We start from the raw sequence: 19164 nt of genomic DNA on the forward strand, positions 1-19164 counted from the left end.
GAAATCATTAAGAGCCTTTGGGCAAGGTGCTTAATCTTCCAGTTGCTCCTGTTGTGCAGTTGAGCGCTTTGCATAGCAGCACCCTGACATACAGTGAGGAAAATAAGTATTTGAACACCCTGCGATTTTGCAGGTTCTCCCTCTTAGAAATCATGGAGGGGTCTGAAATTTTCATCTTAGGTGCATGTCCACTGTAAGAGACATAATCTAAAAAAAAAAAAATTCGGAAATCACAATGTATGATTTTTTTTAAATAATTTATTTGTATGTTACTGCTGCAAATAAGTATTTGAACATCTGTGAAAATCAATGTTAATATTTGGTACAGTAGCCTTTGTTTGCAATTACAGATGTCAAACGTTTCCTGTAGTTTTTCACCAGATTTTCACACACTGCAGCAGGGATTTTGGTCCACTCCTCCATACAGATCTTCTCTAGATCTTTCAGGTTTGAAGTTTCAGCTCCCTCCAAAGATTTTCTATTGAGTTCAGGTCTGGAGACTGGCCAGGCCACTCCAGGACCTTGAAATGCTTCTTGCGGAGCCCCTCCTTAGTTGCCCTGGCTGTGGGTTTGGGGTCATTGACATGCTGGAAGACCCAGCCATGACCCATCTTCAATACTCTTACTGAGGGAAGGAGGTTGTTTGCCAAAATCTCACAATACATGACCCCATCCGTCCTCCCTTCAATACGGTGCAGTCGTCCTGTCCCCTTTGCAGAAGAGCACCCCCAGAGTATGATGTTTCCACCCCCATGCTTCACGGTTGGGATGGTTTTCTTGGGGTTGTTCTCATCCTCTAAACATAGTAAGTGGAATTGATTCCAAAAAGCTCTATTCTGGTCTCATCTGACCACATGACCTTCTCCCATGCCTCCTCTGGATCATCCAGATGGTCACTGGTGAACTTCAAACGGGCCTGGACAAGTGCTGGCTTGAGCAGGGGGACCTTGCTGCCCTGCAGGATTTTAAACTATGACAGCATCATGTGTTACTAATGTAATCTTTGTGACTGTGGTCCCAGCTCTATTCAGGTCATTGACCAGGTCCTCCTGTATAGTTCTGAGCTTTCTCAGAATCATCCTTACCCCACAAAGTGAGATCTTGCATGGAATCCCAGACCGAGGGAGATTGACAGTCATCTTGTGTTTCTTCCTCTTTCTAATAAATAATCATAACAGTTGTTGTCTTCTACCAAGCTGCTTGCCTGTTGTCCTGTAGTCCATCCCAGCCTTGTGCAGGTCTACGGTTTTGTCACTGGTGTCCTTAGACAGCTCTTTGGTCTTGGCTATGGTGGACAGGTTGGAGTGTGATTGATTGAGTGTGTGAACAGGTGTCTTTTATACAGCTAACAAGTTCAAACAGGTGCAATTAATACAGATAAAGAGTGCAGAATAAGAAAAATTAACAGGTCTGTGAGAGACAGAATTCTTGCTGGTTGGTAGGGGGTCAAATACTTATTTGCAGAAGTAACATACAAATAAATTATTAAAAAAATCATACATTGTGATTTCCATTTTTTTTTTTTTTTTTTTTTTTTTAGATTATGTCTCTCACAGTGAACATGCACCTAAGATGAAAATTTCAGACCCCTCCATGATTTCTAAGTGGGAGAACTTGCAAAACCGCAGGGTGTTCAAATACGTATTTCCCTCACTCTGTGTGTGTGTGTGTGTGTGTGTGTGTGTGTGTGTGTGTGTGTGTGTGTGTGTGTGTGTGTGTGTGTGTGTGTGTGAGGCATCAAATGTTTTGAGATTCAGACGGAAAAGCGCTGTATAAATGCAATCCAGTTTATCTTCAGAATGACACACTTCATCTTTCACATCACTTCATTCGTTCTCACATTAAACCGTCACAGATGCACTTTTTCTGGGGTTGTAGTTATAATGATCTTTAAAATTGATTTACAGTTTTCATGATCATCTCTGTTATTATCTCTTCCAAGTTATTATGTTTCAGAGTTTAAAAACTCTCTCAGCTTTTACCCGTTTTGATCCAACATGATCCAGATTATCATTGGTTTGGAGCCTTTTACAAGTTTGGTTTGAAAATGATTGACAGTGTCTTAAAGGGCTTTAAACCTGTTAGTTCTGGGTGGAGAACAGTTTAAAACCAGATTGTCTGTACTGATCCCAGACTAAAATGAGTCGAGCTGTTTAAAAGCTGTGGAAAATAAGGTAGTTTCTGCTTTTTATCAGTTAAAAACATGTCACTGTAGTTATTTTAAATAATTCAAAGCCTTTTTACCTCAAATCAAAAATGATCAAATGCTCACACTTTAATGTGGAGTCACAGTCTGGAGCATTTTCATGATCAGTGATTTAAAATGACTTTTCTTTTACTTTTTTTTAAAAAAAATAAGTAAATAAATGAATGAATGTTTTCAACTGGGCCCATTTTTCTCCAAGTGCCCGCTGAGTTCTCTGCTTTTCCACGGTGACATAAATAGGTGGTTACATACTCGGTGAAGTGGTTTTGATGTTTACCCGTTCTCAAAGGCTGGCAGCAGAACAGGTTTCCATCTCGTCTGTCAGACCGGCAGCTTCACTCTGCCACCCTCATCTGTTCATCTGCCGCAATAAGTTCCTTCCTTCCTTCCGCTGCTTCTTGAAGAAAATGCAGATGGATGAGAATAATTATCCCGTTAAAGCGCCAAGTGCACTCGGCGCGCTTTTCAACCAGAAACGCAAAGTGTAAATGAAGAAGAAGCAAACTGTTGCTGAGGATCCGTTAAACCCCCCGAGACCTTTGTGCCTGGAACGAGTCGACGCTGAATGTGTTTACACGAGATGTGGAAGCAGGCCATCCATCTCTTCCTGTCCACATCGGCAAACCCACGCGGTCACTCACTCGGCACTCCCCTCTGTGACTGTGGGTGCACACAGGGGGATGTAATATGTATTATGTAATATGTAGTATTTTGCAGGTTGAATGATTCTCTGGCACATCAGACTCTAATGATTTTGGTCATTTGTATTTCTCCATTTGTGCTTGTACTAACGTGTCGGATAGTATTTTATACTGTTTTAAAATCTTGTGTAGGAATCATCTTTTCCTTGGTAACCCTGGTAACATAGGTGCTGCAATTTGGGATTGTAATTTATGTTTTAAACTTGTGTATGGATCATTTGTTTTTTGTTTCTGTTTTTTTTTTTTTTTTTTTTTTTTTGTATTTTGGGCACCATGAAAATATAACAGTTAAAGAGTTGATGAATATCAATTATATAATAATAATCATAATATATAACATTGTGAAATCCATCATATTTATATTTTAGACGTGTGTATTTACTTAATTTTAATACTTGCAAATGGCAAGTGTTTTGGCTTTTTCATGTATTTACAGTAACTATACAAAATTCATAGCTTCTCAGGTTTTTATTTTAGACTTTTATTGTTTTGACATCAAATCAAAATTTAAGAAGAAGCTGTGAACCAGCAAACTCCTCACTCAGCTCTTCCGCACTGGATGACTTCATGACCTACATATAGTCACCTGAGTCAGTTGTAGGTTGCAGATTTTGTGTGTCTAATTGAAGTAATATGGTCTCCATGAGCCAAAATATGATTTTTTTTTACTGACTAACCCTGTGACCTCATTAATATGCTAAGCAGTGGGACTACCCATGTGCCAAATTTGGTTAATTTAGGCCCAAGAGCCTTGGAGATACAGTGGCACGTGTTTGAGCAGACAGACAGGCCATGGTCCCAAAATAGAGCCAGACTGATATGGATTTTTTGGGTGCTGAGACCAATATTCAGGAGTAAAAAAAAATTACAAAGCAAATATATACACATGAAAATGGCAATGATTCCAAATATTTTGTTGTCAAAATACCTTTATGACAGATAAATGTAATTTATTGTAATGTAATGTCAATGTAATGTAGTTTAAACATGAACATATTACAAATAACAATAAATATAATCAACTACCAACCAACGTATGTCATGATGCCAGCACAGGGATTGGCAGCCGCCATGTTGCATCACTCAGCATTCATATAAAATAGACGTCTTCTCTGTTTTGAACCCATCCAACTCGGCGCACAGCGACCGCTCGCCTGTTGTTGCTGTAAAACGTCCACTATGATTAAAAATGTTTGGCAGCTGGTCACTTTGGCTCTGTCTCTCACTAAAATGAATTAAGTTAACAAACCGGCATGAATATTGGTTAAGTTAATTTATATCAACGAAATTCATTTGAGTGTTATCAGTTGGAGCCTTTATTAGGTTGGCCCAACAATTCTCTCTTTTCTGTTCAGTATCTCGTCTACAGCAGACAATAAAATGTCAATTACACTGAATTTTATGCGACTGGTTGTCATTGTAACTGTGCCCGTATCTCATTTTCTTCTTTGCTTCTTCCTGTTTCTTCCTCATTGGCTGCAGATTGATCTGGAACCGGAGGGGAAGGTGTATGTTGTTATTGACCTATCAGGATCTTCCAGTGAAGGTAACCAACTCGACACTCAAAAACACTTAAATATACTGTATGAGGCAGAAAAGGCTAAAATGCCACAAAACCATCTGTCAACCTATGATGCCTGAACAGCACCTGTTAAATTTTTGGATTCTTGATTAATATTTTGCTTTAGCCACGTTTCTATAAAATTCTCAAAAGCTAATCCACTGATCTAAGTGAAAGCTACAGCTTACAAATAACCTGGAGCAATGACATTTTGGGGAATTACATGATTTTCCAGATGTGGAGTATACCACTGTTTATTCTTTTTTTTATTTTTTTTTATTGTCTTTTCCAACTTCTACAATTACAGAAGACAACAGTAATCTTATTGAAAATAATAATAATAAAACAACAACAAACAAACTTGTAGCTTTAAACCGGGGTGTGGTATTTCAGTCGATCTAAGTAATGATCCTTAAATTGCTATCCTTTCCGAATTTCATACATAACGTACATACTTCTATACCCCATACATGTACCCACACACAGACCTATACATACATACATGAACTTCTATCTATATCTACATATACTTGTTGGGAAAGTGTAGGAACACGGACCCACAACAGGGGGCGCAAATGAACGGACAATGGAGAAGGTAAATAACAAGTTTTACTGTTGTGAAACGAGCACAACCAATACAACAATCAACAATTTGGAGTTAAGCCGAATTCTGCTGGTGTCGTGTGGGCAGGCTCGAAGGTAGGAGACGTCCGTCCAAGTCGAACCGGAACCACCCAGATCTCCTCTGCCACCGAACCCTGGAAGTACTGGAACCGCCAAGTCCCGAATTCCCAGGTGGCCACTGCCTCCGCTCGTCGGATCTGGTACTGCTGGCAGGAGAGAGCAACAAACACACAGGTGTGGATGTGGTAGCACCCAGTAACACGGAGAGGGGAGAAGCTGCCTCCACCTCACGTCACAATACTGCAGGAAGGTGAGTACTTATCCGAAGCAACGGCTTTTTGTAGACAGCTGTCCTGCAATGCTCAACAAGAAAGACAATGTAATATTGTAAGAAATACAGCAGAGAACGTTACCTCTATCTCAAGGCGATATCTCGGCACTGAGGTGGAGACGCCGTCCTGCTGATATACCTCCGTGCTGAGTGGAACAGCTGTGTCCAGTGATGGGTGACAGCTGTCACCCTGGCTGCTCTCGTGAGGCGGCAGCGCCCTCTGGTGGTGGTGGGCCAGCAGTACCTCCTCTTCAGCGGCCCACACAACAGGACCCCCCCCTCAACGGGCGCCTCCTGGCGCACGACCGGGCTTGTCCGGATGGCGACGGTAGAAGTCGGCCAGGAGGGCCGGGTCCAGGATGAAGCCCTTCTTCACCCAGGAGCGTTCTTCGGGACCGTACCCCTCCCAGTCCACCAGGTACTGAAAACCCCGGCCCATTCGACGGACGTCGAGGAGCCGGCGCACAGTCCAAGCCGGTTCCCCGTCGATGATCCGGGCAGGAGGTGGTGCCGGACCCGGGGTGCAGAGGGGTGATGTGTGATGGGGTTTTATCCGGGAAACATGAAATACTGGATGGATCCGCAGTGAGGCCGGGAGCTGGAGCCTCACTGCGGCGGGATTGATGACTTTAAGGATCTTGAAGGGTCCGATGTATCGTTCCTGGAGTTTTGGGGAGTCCACTTGCAGAGGAATGTCCTTGGTGGACAACCACACTTCCTGCCCAGGACGGTACGTGGGGGCCGGGGCCCGCCGCCGGTCTGCATGTTTCTTCGCCCTCGTCCGGGCCTTCAACAAAGCAGAACGGGCGGCGTGCCACACCCGACGGCACTTCCGTAGGTGGGCCTGGACCGAGGGCACACCGACCTCTCCCTCAACCACCGGAAACAAGGGGGGCTGATACCCCAAACACACCTCAAAAGGGGAGAGGCCGGTGGCTGACGACACTTGACTGTTGTGGGCGTACTCGATCCAGGCCAGGTGGGTACTCCAGGCCGTCGGGTGCGCGGCTGTCACACAGCGTAGTGTCTGCTCCAGTTCCTGGTTGGCCCGCTCTGCTTGCCCGTTGGTCTGGGGGTGATACCCGGACGAGAGGCTGACCGTAGCCCCCAGTTCCCGGCAGAAGCTCCTCCAAACGTGCGAGGAGAACTGGGGATCGCGATCGGAGACGATGTCTGACGGTATCCCATGCAGACGGACGACGTGGTGGACCAAGAGGTCCGCTGTCTCCTGGGCCATTGGTAGCTTCGGGAGGGCCACGAAGTGGGCCGCCTTGGAGAAACGGTCCACTATCGTGAAGACGACGGTGTTTCCCTGGGACGGCGGGAGACCCGTGACAAAGTCCAGGCCGATGTGGGACCAGGGGCGATGTGGAACGGGCAGCGGTTGTAGCAGCCCTGGGGTCTTTCGATGGTCGGCCTTGCCCCTGGCGCAGGTGGTACAGGCCTGGACGTAGTCCCGGACGTCGGCCTCCAGGGACGCCCACCAGAAGCGCTGCCGGACGACTGCCACGGTCCTTCGCACCCCAGGGTGACAGGAGAGCTTAGAACCGTGACAGAAGTCCAGTACCGCAGCTCTGGCTTCCGGTGGGACGTAGAGTCTGTTCTTTGGTCCGGTTCCGGGGTCCGGGTCTCGGGTCAGGGCCTCCCGGACGGTCTTCTCCACGTCCCAGGTGAGGGCGGCCACGATAGCGGACTCCGGGATGATGGGATCCGGGGGATCCGACGGCTCCGTTTTGACTTCGTCTTCGTGTACCCGGGACAATGCATCCGATCTTTGATTCTTGGTCCCGGGACGGTAGGTAATCCGGAAGTCAAAACGGCCAAAGAACAGTGACCAGCGGGCTTGCCTGGGGTTCAGCCGCTTGGCGGTCCTGATGTACTCCAGGTTCCGATGGTCAGTGAAAACCGTGAATGGCACCGATGTTCCCTCCAACAGATGTCTCCACTCTTCAAGGGCCTCTTTCACCGCAAGGAGTTCTCGATTGCCGACGTCATAGTTCCGTTCGGCCGGGGTCAACCTACGGGAAAAATAGGCACACGGGTGAAGGACCTTATCGGTCTTCCCGCTCTGGGAGAGCACCGCTCCTATCCCTGAGTCCGAGGCGTCCACTTCAACCACTAACTGGCGGCTAGGATCGGGCTGCACCAGAACTGGTGCAGACGAGAAGCGCCGTTTCAACTCCTTGAACGCGGCATCGCACTGATCCGACCAGGTGAAGGGGACCTTTGGTGAGGTCAGGGCTGTCAGGGGGCTAACTACCTGACTGTAGCCCTTAATGAACCTCCTGTAGAAATTTGCAAAGCCGAGGAACTGTTGCAGCTTCCTACGGCTTGTGGGTTGGGGCCAGTCTCTCACCGCCGCCACCTTGGCCGGATCAGGAGCGACGGAGTCTGGGGAGATGATGAACCCCAAGAAGGACAAAGAAGTGCGGTGAAACTCACACTTCTCGCCCTTCACAAACAGGCGGTTCTCCAACAACCGCTGTAGGACCTGACGGACATGCCGGACATGAGTCTCAGGATCCGGGGAAAAGATGAGTATATCGTCTAGGTACACGAAGACGAACCGGTGCAGGAAGTCCCGCAAGACATCGTTTACCAACGCTTGGAAAGTCGCGGGAGCATTAGTGAGACCGAACGGCATGACCAGGTACTCAAAATGACCTAACGGGGTGTTAAATGCCGTCTTCCACTCGTCTCCCTTCCGGATCCGAACCAGGTGGTATGCGTTCCTAAGATCAAGCTTGGTGAAGATCCTGGCTCCATGCAAGGGGGTGAACACTGAATCCAATAAGGGCAACGGGTATCGGTTGCGAACCGTGATTTCGTTCAACCCCCTGTAATCAATGCATGGACGAAGCCCGCCATCTTTTTTACCCACAAAAAAGAAACCAGCACCCATCGGAGAGGTGGAATTCCGGATCAACCCGGCAGCTAAGGAGTCCCGGATGTAGGTCTCCATTGATTCGCGCTCCGGCCGTGAGAGGTTGTACAGCCTACTGGACGGGAACTCACTGCCTGGCACTAAATCAATGGCACAATCATACGGGCGGTGAGGAGGAAGCGTGAGAGCCAGATCCTTGCTGAACACGTCCGCAAGATCGTGGTACTCCGCCGGCACCGCCCTCAGATTGGGCGGGACTCTGACCTCCTCCTTAGCTTGGGAGCCGGGAGGAACCGAGGAACCTAGACACTCCCGATGGCAGGTCTCGCTCCACTGTACCACTACGCCGGACGGCCAATCGATCCGGGGATTGTGCTTTAGCATCCAGGGAAAACCCAGAACCACACGGGAGGTGGCCTGAGTCACAAAGAACTCGATCACCTCCCGGTGGTTACCTGACACCACCAGAGTTACTGGTGGTGTCTTGTGCGTGATCGGCGGGAGGAGGGAGCCATCTAGTGCCCGAACCTGTACAGGCGAGGTAAGAGCCACCAGAGGGAGCCCTATCTCCCTGGCCCATCTACTGTCTAGCAGATTCCCCTCAGAGCCCGTGTCCACCAGTGCTGGGGCCTTCAGGGTTGAATCCTCATACAGGATCGTGACTGGGAGTCGTGTGGCAATGTGGGTGTGTCCCACGTGAATTTTTCGGCCCACCCCAGGCCCAGTCTCTAGGGGCGGGCGTTGGAGTTTAACCGCTCGGGGCAGTCGTTTGCAAGATGCTCAATCGAGCCACAAACAAAACACGCTCCGTGGGCCTGCCTCCTTTGTGCTCTAGGTGCCCTAAATGTTGCCCTGCTCGTGTCCATAGCTTCGTCAGCAGGGGGAGCCGTAGCCGCACGGAGCGCCGGAACAGGGGAGCGTGGGGAGGGCGGAGCTCGGTCGGAACCGGAAGGGAGAGGGATGACGCGTGCCTGGCCACGCCCTTCGCCTCGTTCCCGACGGCGTTCTAACCGGTTGTCGAGTCGTATGACTAGATCGATGAGCCCATCTAAATCCCGCGGTTCGTCCTTCGCCACCAGGTGCTCTTTTAGGACCAGTGACAGTCCGTTTACAAAGGCGGCGCGGAGGGCAGTGCTATTCCAGCCGGATCTCGCAGCCGCGATGCGGAAGGCGACTGCATAGGCAGCTGCGCTCCGACGCCCCTGTCTCATTGACAGTAGCACGGTTGAAGCGGTCTCTCCTCTATTGGGGTGATCGAACACCGTTCTGAGCTCCCGCACAAACCCATCGTATGTATGAAGGAGCCGTGAGTTCTGCTCCCAGAGCGCTGTAGCCCAAGCGCGTGCCTCCCCGCGGAGCAGGTTTATTACATAAGCTACTTTGCTAGCGTCAGTCGCGTACATCACGGGACGCTGTGCGAAGACGAGCGAACACTGCATCAGAAAATCCGCGCACGTCTCCACACAGCCTCCGTACGGTTCTGGAGGGCTTATGTATGCTTCAGGGGACGGAGGAAGGGGCCGTTGAACGACCAGTGGAACGTCACTATCACGCGCAGGATCCACGGGAGGGAGAGCCGCAGCGGCGCCCGGAGGGCGCGCTTCCACTTGTGCGGCGAGAGCCTCCACCCTGCGGTTTAGGAGAACATTTTGCTCGGTCATTAAATCCATCCGAGTGGTGAAAGCGGTGAGGATCCGCTGCAACTCACCGATTACCCCTCCCGAAGATGCCGCCGCGCCCTGTTCTTCCATTGGCCGTTCAACAGCCGGTTGACGCCCCTCGGGATCCATGACTCTGGTCGAGATATCCTGTTGGGAAAGTGTAGGAACACGGACCCACAACAGGGGGCGCAAATGAACGGACAATGGAGAAGGTAAATAACAAGTTTTACTGTTGTGAAACGAGCACAACCAATACAACAATCAACAATTTGGAGTTAAGCCGAATTCTGCTGGTGTCGTGTGGGCAGGCTCGAAGGTAGGAGACGTCCGTCCAAGTCGAACCGGAACCACCCAGATCTCCTCTGCCACCGAACCCTGGAAGTACTGGAACCGCCAAGTCCCGAATTCCCAGGTGGCCACTGCCTCCGCTCGTCGGATCCGGTACTGCTGGCAGGAGAGAGCAACAAACACACAGGTGTGGATGTGGTAGCACCCAGTAACACGGAGAGGGGAGAAGCTGCCTCCACCTCACGTCACAATACTGCAGGAAGGTGAGTACTTATCCGAAGCAACGGCTTTTTGTAGACAGCTGTCCTGCAATGCTCAACAAGAAAGACAATGTAATATTGTAAGAAATACAGCAGAGAACGTTACCTCTATCTCAAGGCGATATCTCGGCACTGAGGTGGAGACGCCGTCCTGCTGATATACCTCCGTGCTGAGTGGAACAGCTGTGTCCAGTGATGGGTGACAGCTGTCACCCTGGCTGCTCTCGTGAGGCGGCAGCGCCCTCTGGTGGTGGTGGGCCAGCAGTACCTCCTCTTCAGCGGCCCACACAACAATACTGATATTTAACCCTCCAGACATCTCAACCAATCCTAAACAAAATCAGTTCTGTGTTGTCTAATATATTTTAACCATCCTTCCCAGATACTGTTAAATTTTTCAACTTCCAATCTCCATATTGTAAATATTTAACATTACATCAAACCATTCTTCCACTTTAGGCAGCAGATCACTTCACCATCTTCTGGTTATTACTTTTTTACTAGCTAATAGCATAATTCTTAAAAATTTATAATCATCCCCTCTTTTTAAATTCAAAGTTTCAACTTTCCCAAGATACACAATTTCAAATTGAGTTGGTAACTTAATTTTCATCACCTCATCAATTACTTTTTTAATTTCTGTCCAATACTGAGACATTAAGGGGCATCCCCAGAAGACATGAAAATGATCTGCATTAGTTGCACCACAGGATCGCCAGCACTTGGTATCTCCATACTTTCTCTGAGCTGGAGTAGCGAAAAAATGAATTATATTCTTCCATCCATATTCCCTCCAGAACAATGAGTTAGTGGTTTTCCATTGGTACCTATTCAAGTCTCCCCAATCCTCTCTTGATACCTTGATATTTGCTTCCCTCTCCCATTTCACTTTTACATAATTAGTATTATCTGTCTTTAAGTCCTCCAGGGTCTTGTACAGCCTTGAGATGGCATTTTGTTTTATCTGTGATTTATAAGCTTCTATTATAATTTTTATGATATATGGTACCTCCAAATTAACCTTCTTACTTTCTTGGTCTAAATAATGTCGTAGCTGTAAATATCGATGGAAGTCTTGATTCTGGAGAACAAATACTTCCTTTAATTTCTGAAAACTCATCACTGTTTGTTTATGTATAACCTCACAATGCATCTTTGGACCACTTTCCCACAAGTTAAACCTACAATCTAATTTATTGGGTGTAAAATCTAGATCATATGCAATCCATCTCAAAAATCTACAATGACCCGTTAAATTGTATTTCTTCACCATTTTAGTCCAAATTTTAATTGGCACTCCCAACCATGGATTAACCTTCCCTTTCCATTAATCCCTTACATTTTCATGAAATAAAATAGCTTGTAATGGCAACCCCTCTATTAGTCCTTCCTCAATATCTTTCCATCGTGCGATGTATTCTGGATCAGACAAATTCAAAAGTACTCTCAGTTGTGCAGCTTGAAAATAGCTTTTTAACCCTCTGGGTCCGACACCGTCGTATACGACGGGTAAGACCAAGCGTTACTAAATTATAAATAACCTTTTAATGATATGAGATAGAAACTTACTTTTTTTTTTTTTTGCTGAAAAGTTAACTCCGCGGACTTTCGATCCACCATCGGCCATCTTTGTACTCCTCATAGAAGCTGTGTGATGACATGCGCAATGTGAGTATCCAGTCGGAATTGGTTCACCATCACATGGTTTTCCAAAATCCAATCGTAGGGCAGATTCACCTCACGTGAAAAGCCAAAGGTCGTTTTCAGGAGTGATATGTTACTAGTTGGCCCGTTTGAATAGCCCCCTGGGTGCTCCAATGAGTACATACTATTGGGCTCCAAATGCGCCCTGTGCCATTACGCACAGCGATCAGTGAAAGAAGACAGAGCAGAAGGAGAGCCTCTGATGACAATCTCACGTACTCAAACAAAGAGTGTGTAACTATCAGGATTACTCCACAAGTTTGCATGTACATTTTTGCACAAAAAAACACATAGACCATTTTGTATATATTGTTCAAAATGTGCATTTGTGTTTATTGTTTGAACCTTTTTGTTGTACAGGCTTTCACACAAGACCTCAAATTACCTTTATAAAGTGTCCAGTTGTTTATTATAGTTTGCTGTGTATTTTGAATAAATGTGTGTGGAAAATTATTTCTGCTTTACTTTTTACTTCCTTATTTTTGATTGTAAACCTTTATTACACTTATAAAACACAACAAAAGCATATATATTATGAAAGCACAGGTTGTCCTGGGAAAAAAAAGACATAGAACTTGATTGTGGGATGCAGGGAGAGCTGTTAACAGCAATAATAAAACATTTATGCCAGACGAGTGAACTGTCCAAAAAATACCCTCAGACCCCAGAGAGTTAAACATGGTAATGCTAGACCACCACTCCCTTTTGGCAGTTGCATTGTTCTGTATTTTATTCTTGGCTTTGCACACTGCCATATGTACCTAGATATAAGTTTATCCCATTCTTTAAATTCTTTTTCTGTCACCTCGATTGGCAGATTTTGAAAAAAGTATAGCAGTCAGGGTAAAATGTTCATCTTGATCACTTCCATTCTTGATGTCAAACTCAAATGTGGTATCAAGTTCCATTTTTCTAAGTCAATTTTTATATTTGATATAATTTTATCATAGTTTGAAGACTTCAGATTTTCAATTTCCTTTGATAAATTAATTCCTAAATATTTCATAGATTTCATATCCCATCTGATGTTATAACTCTGTCTTATATTTTGGTTTGTTTCATAATTATAGGTTAGAACTTGAGTTTTTTTTAACATTAACTTTGTACCCCAACAGTGCACCAAAGTTTTCAAAAGCAGACATTAGTACAGGTAAGGATGAATTGGGATTTTCCAAATAAATCAGAACATCGTCTGCAAACAATGCTATTTTCTGCTCTGTTCCTCCCATTGTAACACCGTTGATACTATTATTTTGCTTTATCCACTGGCTTAATGGCTCCAGAAAGATGGCAAAGCGTAAAGGGCTAACTGAACAGCCCTGACGGCAGCCTCTTTCTAATTTGATAATATTAGACAAACTTCAATTGACCTTAATCCTTGCGATGAGATTTGTGTATAACATCTGGATGGTCATAATACAATTTTCATGAAAGTTAAACCTCTTCATTACTGTAAATAAGAATTCCTACTTTACTGAATTGAATGCCTTTTCTGCATCCATTCCCATTATTAATGCTTGTACCTTGTTTTCACTAATATGTTGCATAATGTGCAGTGTTCTGCGAATATTATCATGAGTTTGTCTACACTTTATAATTCCCGTTTGGTCTAAACTTATAATATCTGGTAGAATTTTTTCAATGCGCCTTGCTAGAATAGCTGTGAATAGTCTATAATTGATATTAAGTACACTTATAATTTGAACAATCTGTCGCATCTTTGCAATTATGGAAATTATCTTCCCTCTAAGAATCAGGAATAGCGCCTCCTTTTATTATCCAATTAAAAGTCCTATACTGGACAGTGATCAGACAAGTCCCTCACTCCAAAATCACAGCTTTCTATTTGATACCGATCCCTGGCATATATTAAAAAATAATCAATCCTAGAGTACATAGAGTGTGGTGCCGAGAAATAAGTAAAATCTCTGATAGAGGGGTTGCGTTCCCTCCAGATATCCAAAATTCGTAGTTGTAATATAATTTTTCTGATATTTTTGCCGATAGTATTTTTCTTCTGCGCTTTCCCTGATGAGTCCAGTTGTGGGTTAATCCTCTGGTTGAGATCACCTCCTCCAATCAACATCCCCTCTCCTTCTGTTGTTACCAACTCAAAAATCTGTTTAAAGAAACCCCAATCTGAACCTGGAGGCGCGTAGACATTTAGAAGCGATACCAATTCACCCTCCAATCTGCTAATCACTAAAATATACCAGCCCTGTTTGTCTTTGATCACCTTTTGTTTAAAATCACTATAGACACCCCTCTTCTATGGCCTGATTTATAAGATGATGAAAACTCCTGATTGTACCATTCCTCTTTAGCTTCTCATGTTCTTTGTCTGTCAATTGGGTCTCCTGCAAGAAAAGTACTCCCACTCCTTCTTTTTTCATTTTACATATTACTTTGTTCCTTTTGATTTGGCTATGCAACCCATTAACATTATGAGAGGCTACTTTCAATATATTACTTTGTGATGTCATTTATCTTAGAATATTGTGTATTATCTGTATTTCCACCCCATATGCTACAACAAACAAACATAATTTGTGAACCATAAGTAGAGCCAAAAACAAAAAGAACACAGATGACTTCCAAACCCGAGGTTCTAAAGTCTTTAACGCTTTCTGAGCTAAAGTCCAGCTCTGAGGGATAGCCCCTGGCTAGTAGGGGGCCCTCGTGACCTTTTTCAGCCCTGTCCTTCAGTCTCATATTAAAGAAATCAAATCCCCGAGTAGTCTCAAAGAAGTAAAAATTTGACATTGTCTGCACTCATCTTCTGCTGGTTACCTGAGATAGCTTCGGCTTATTCTTGGAGTACCTCTGTGGTTCTTCTAAAAGCCTGTAGCTTCTCTTTGTATCCCCATACGGAGGACTGAGCCTGGTCCTGGCTGCCTGCTCTCTGAACCAAGTGCTACATTCGTCGCTGGAATCTTCTCCATGGGGTCTTCTGCTGGTTTGACAACACGCACCGCAAATCCTCTGTCCACCATATCTTTGGTCACCTCTGCAGCGGAGTTGTACAAACGGGTTTCTCCCTCGTAGAAAACACGAAACTTTGCCGGAAAGGGCGTCTGGAACGTGATTTTATTCTCTCTTAAAACTCTCTTTGCCTCTGCATATTCCTTGCTTTTCTTCATCTCTTCAGGTGCGTCATCGTGATCAACATACACTCTTTGTCCTTCTAAGAGAAAACCTTTCTTCTCCCAAGCCTTTTTGATGATGTCCTCTTTGCATTTGTAGCTTAAAAATTTCACTACTATTGATCTTGGCGGTGCATCGTTGGGTGGGCGGGGTCCCAGCAATCTGTGAGCTCTCCACGCTGAGCTGATACAAGCTTTTTTGTCAGTAACTGCTCCACAAAGGCACTCATTGACTCTGCTCCATTTTTAGCCCCTTCTTTTTCTCCATGCAAGTGCACATTATCCCTCCATGCCCTCCCTTTATCGATTTGTCTCTCCTCCAGCTTTCTGTGAAGTTTGACAAGCTCACATGTCACTTCCTCAATGCTTAATACACACTCCTCCGTGTCCCCAATTCTTCTTTCTGCTTCATCAGTCCTGCCATTTGTCAGTTTAAGGCCTTCCCTGATGCCGCTAAGACCCTCTGTTGTCTCACGTCTGAACTCATTTATCTCCCGCAGAATTGCATCCAAATCTGACATTTTCTCCAGTACTTGCTCTGTTTCAGGCGGTAGCTCCTCCGTTAGCATTAGCTCTGATGTTAGCTTAACTTGCTCGTGGTCTTCGTCTCTGCGTAGTTTGGTGTTCCCAGCCTTTTTAGATTTTGATTTACTTCTTGACATATTACAAGCCCCTGATATTGTCTTCAAGTCTTCTGCATTTATCTCAGGTTTTGGGCATACAGGGCATTTTCTCAGCTTTTATCAGGGAGCTGCTTTCCTACGATGTCGCCATGTTCAACCCTGACTCAGAAGTCCCACCACTGTTTATTCTTGATATTAATATATTGTGCTTAACCAGTGACTGGCCTTCTACTACTATAAGCAACAGGTTTGTTGCTATGTTAGCAGCCTATACTCAAGGTTCTTGAAATGGAGCAATAGCTCCACCTGGTGGACATTTACCAATAATGCAGCTCGGCAAGAGCTCCAGTATTAAAGACAATCCTAATCACAGTTAGCATTAGTACCTTCATCTTTAGCATACACAGTCATACTAACTGCGGTTAATGGTAATTGTTAATATCAAATGCATTTAGCATTTTTGCATATGTTAATAATCACTAATTTGTGACATCACACACTTTCTTTGAAGCTACAGTGTCTAGTGTTTATGAGTGTTTATTTGCATAAATGGAATTTAGCGTTAACAGCCATCTGTTCATTCGCGTATAGTTACCTGCAACATTGACATGATTTGGCCCCTTGATGAAGGATCCCAGTTTGCACACATTGATACAGTAGCCCAAAAGGGACATATTTATTCCACCTCCTACATTTTTCAGTACTGTGAGAAAACTGAAGAACAAAGTAGATGAATCAGTGGTTGCTCCTTTATACACTGTTTACTGCTTGCTAGTGCAGGCTAACAAGTTTGAGAACCCTATTTTTTGGGAAATTCAGGATCATACAAATTGGCAAGGTTGCGTGAATCCCCATCCCCACAGAAGCGATAACGTGAAGGGGAAACAAAATCGTGACCAGCGGCGGCATCATGCAGTCTACCACCTCACCACTAGATGACACTAAATCCTACACACTGTAGCTTTAAAACATCATGCACTGGTGTTGGGTTGGGTTGTGGAAACCAGTGACTTTAGGTGCTCTTGTTAGCAAGGAAAGGTTTCCTGACCTTGACTTCATGGATGATGCTGGAATCAACCGATACCTTGATTGCAGCACTTGAGAACCTGAGTGAGGAATCCAGGTGTCTGGGTTTGTGATAATGCTGGATCAAGACTAAGATCCAGGCTTTGGGTGGCTTCCTGGGCTCAGTGGTCAGAAATGTATCTGTATGTGGTAAAACTGTTGAACTTGTAGAGACATTTATTTATCTGGGCATCAAACTTCATGTCTCTGTGATCCAGAGGCACCTGGGAAGTGCTTATGGACTCATGGGGTTTATGGACAGAGGTGTTGGGTGATGTCGATATCTTCGCAAGAAAAATAAGGTCTGGGTCTTTAAGGTCCTGGTAATACCTCTCTGACTGTATGGTTATGAGACTTGGACATTAACTGGTGACCTAAGGCGACGATCGGATGTGTTTGGTACCAGGTTTCTTTGGAGGATTCTTGGGTGCCACTAGAAAGTCTTTCCGTCAAGCCAGCAGTTACTTAGAGAGACTGTGATGAGGAGTATGACTTGCATTGTGACAGAGCATCAGCTTTGGCATTTGGGCGATGGGGTGCATTTCTCTATACATGATCCAGCACGCAGGTGCCCGAGTGTTGAGGACCTCAGTGGTTGGAGAAGACCAAGGATCCTATGACATGCTAGAACAAAGTGATGTGCCCTGTCCATTAATCCGGATGTGTGCACGTGTGTGTTCATGTGTGCAAAATCTTTGACCTGAGTCCGACTTGTTTGCTTGGATCATTGTGAAAATGTGAATAAAGCATGAATCCATGCATGAACGTTCTTGTCAGACAGCTTTAAAAGAGAAAGATCAGAAGGGTGTTTATAGAAAAACACGGCGGCCCACATGAGGAAAACTCGACATCTATCTCCTGTCAGTCTTCCAGAGTGTTAACACACATCCTGTTATAATAATAAACGCTGGATAAATGAGGCTAACATTTCAACAGCTCCTCAAATAACTAAACTGGGCCCATACTTTGCATCACAAGACTAGCTAGCTTGACTAGTTAGCATTAGCTGTTGTAAAAAGTGGCGTCTTTGAGGTTGTCAGAGTAAATAATATGACACTACTGTATGCTGGTTGTGTAGTTTGTATCAGTGTGTAATGATTAGCACCACAATGATGCGTAGAAATAGCATCAGAAGTTGCTACATCATCAAGCTAGTTATGTATGTTTTGCTAGACTGTGTGTGGAGCATGATGGTTGTTGGTCCCCAGCATTAGAGTTATTAAATTTTAAAACTTTTTTGTTTGTTTGTTTAAGATGAGGTATTTTGAGCCTAAGAGGGAGAATTAATTTCACTGTGGAGTTCAGGTTCAGACCTGCTTTTACAAGGTCCAGTCATCAGAAGTTAGAGGGTTAGGTTTTGGTCTTCTGGAACATTTTAGGGATTATTCTTAAATTTCAAGGGGTTAAAGTTAGATTCTTGGGTTAAGGTTCGGCGTAGGATTCAGGTTTGTGTTTCAGATGTAGGGTTTGGTTTAGGGCTTCGAGTGATGACTGATTAGCATAAGGGTATTCTCAGTTTTAGAGTATCCCAGGATCCTTTGCGCGCTGGGGAGGGAGGCTTGATAATGGCTCAGCTTAATGCTAACTTTAACATTGAAAATGCCATAGACATGCTAACGCGTTAGCATCAGTCCCGTTTTTAAGTTAAAAAAATACATCAACTGTTTCAGAAGACCATAACAGGTCGGTTTAACATAAAAAAAGGTAAATATTACTCACAGACATATGCTCTTTAGGGTTTTAGTGGGGAAAAATTAAGATAAAGTGAAATAAAAGAACTTTAGGGGAGGTGATGGTCTAGTGGTTAAGGTGTTGGGCTTGAGTCCAGAAGATCATGGGTTCAAATCTCCGCCTGACTGAAAATCACTAAGGGCCCTTGGGCAAGGCCTTTAATCCCCTATTGCTCCTGGTGTGTAGTGAGCGCCTTGTATGGCAGCACCTGTTATGTTTCGGATGCGGTCGGAGCACCGACCCAGCGTTTGAAGGACCCAGCATAAAATAAGCAGAGCACGGTTCAAAGGATAACAGAATTTAATAAACATAACAGTGAGTGATGCTAAACAACTAAACAGTCCGCGGTCTGTTGAGGTGAAAACACGGCGCGCTCTCAGCA

At 45.0% G+C, this 19164-nt stretch overlaps 1 protein-coding gene across 2 annotated transcripts in view; it reads left to right on the plus strand.

The window, feature by feature from the left end:
• Nucleotides 1–19164, plus strand: part of LOC117523126 (protein kinase C epsilon type-like) — a 110457-nt gene that overhangs the window by 27932 nt on the left and 63361 nt on the right. For both annotated transcript variants that reach the window (XM_034184544.1, XM_034184545.1), the window contains one exon: nucleotides 4390–4453. In XM_034184544.1, the coding sequence (XP_034040435.1) occupies nucleotides 4390–4453 (64 nt within the window). The remainder of the gene's footprint in view (nucleotides 1–4389; nucleotides 4454–19164) is intronic.

Source organism: Thalassophryne amazonica, chromosome 13 (assembly GCF_902500255.1).
Source record: "Thalassophryne amazonica chromosome 13, fThaAma1.1, whole genome shotgun sequence".
NCBI lineage: Eukaryota > Metazoa > Chordata > Actinopteri > Batrachoidiformes > Batrachoididae > Thalassophryne > Thalassophryne amazonica.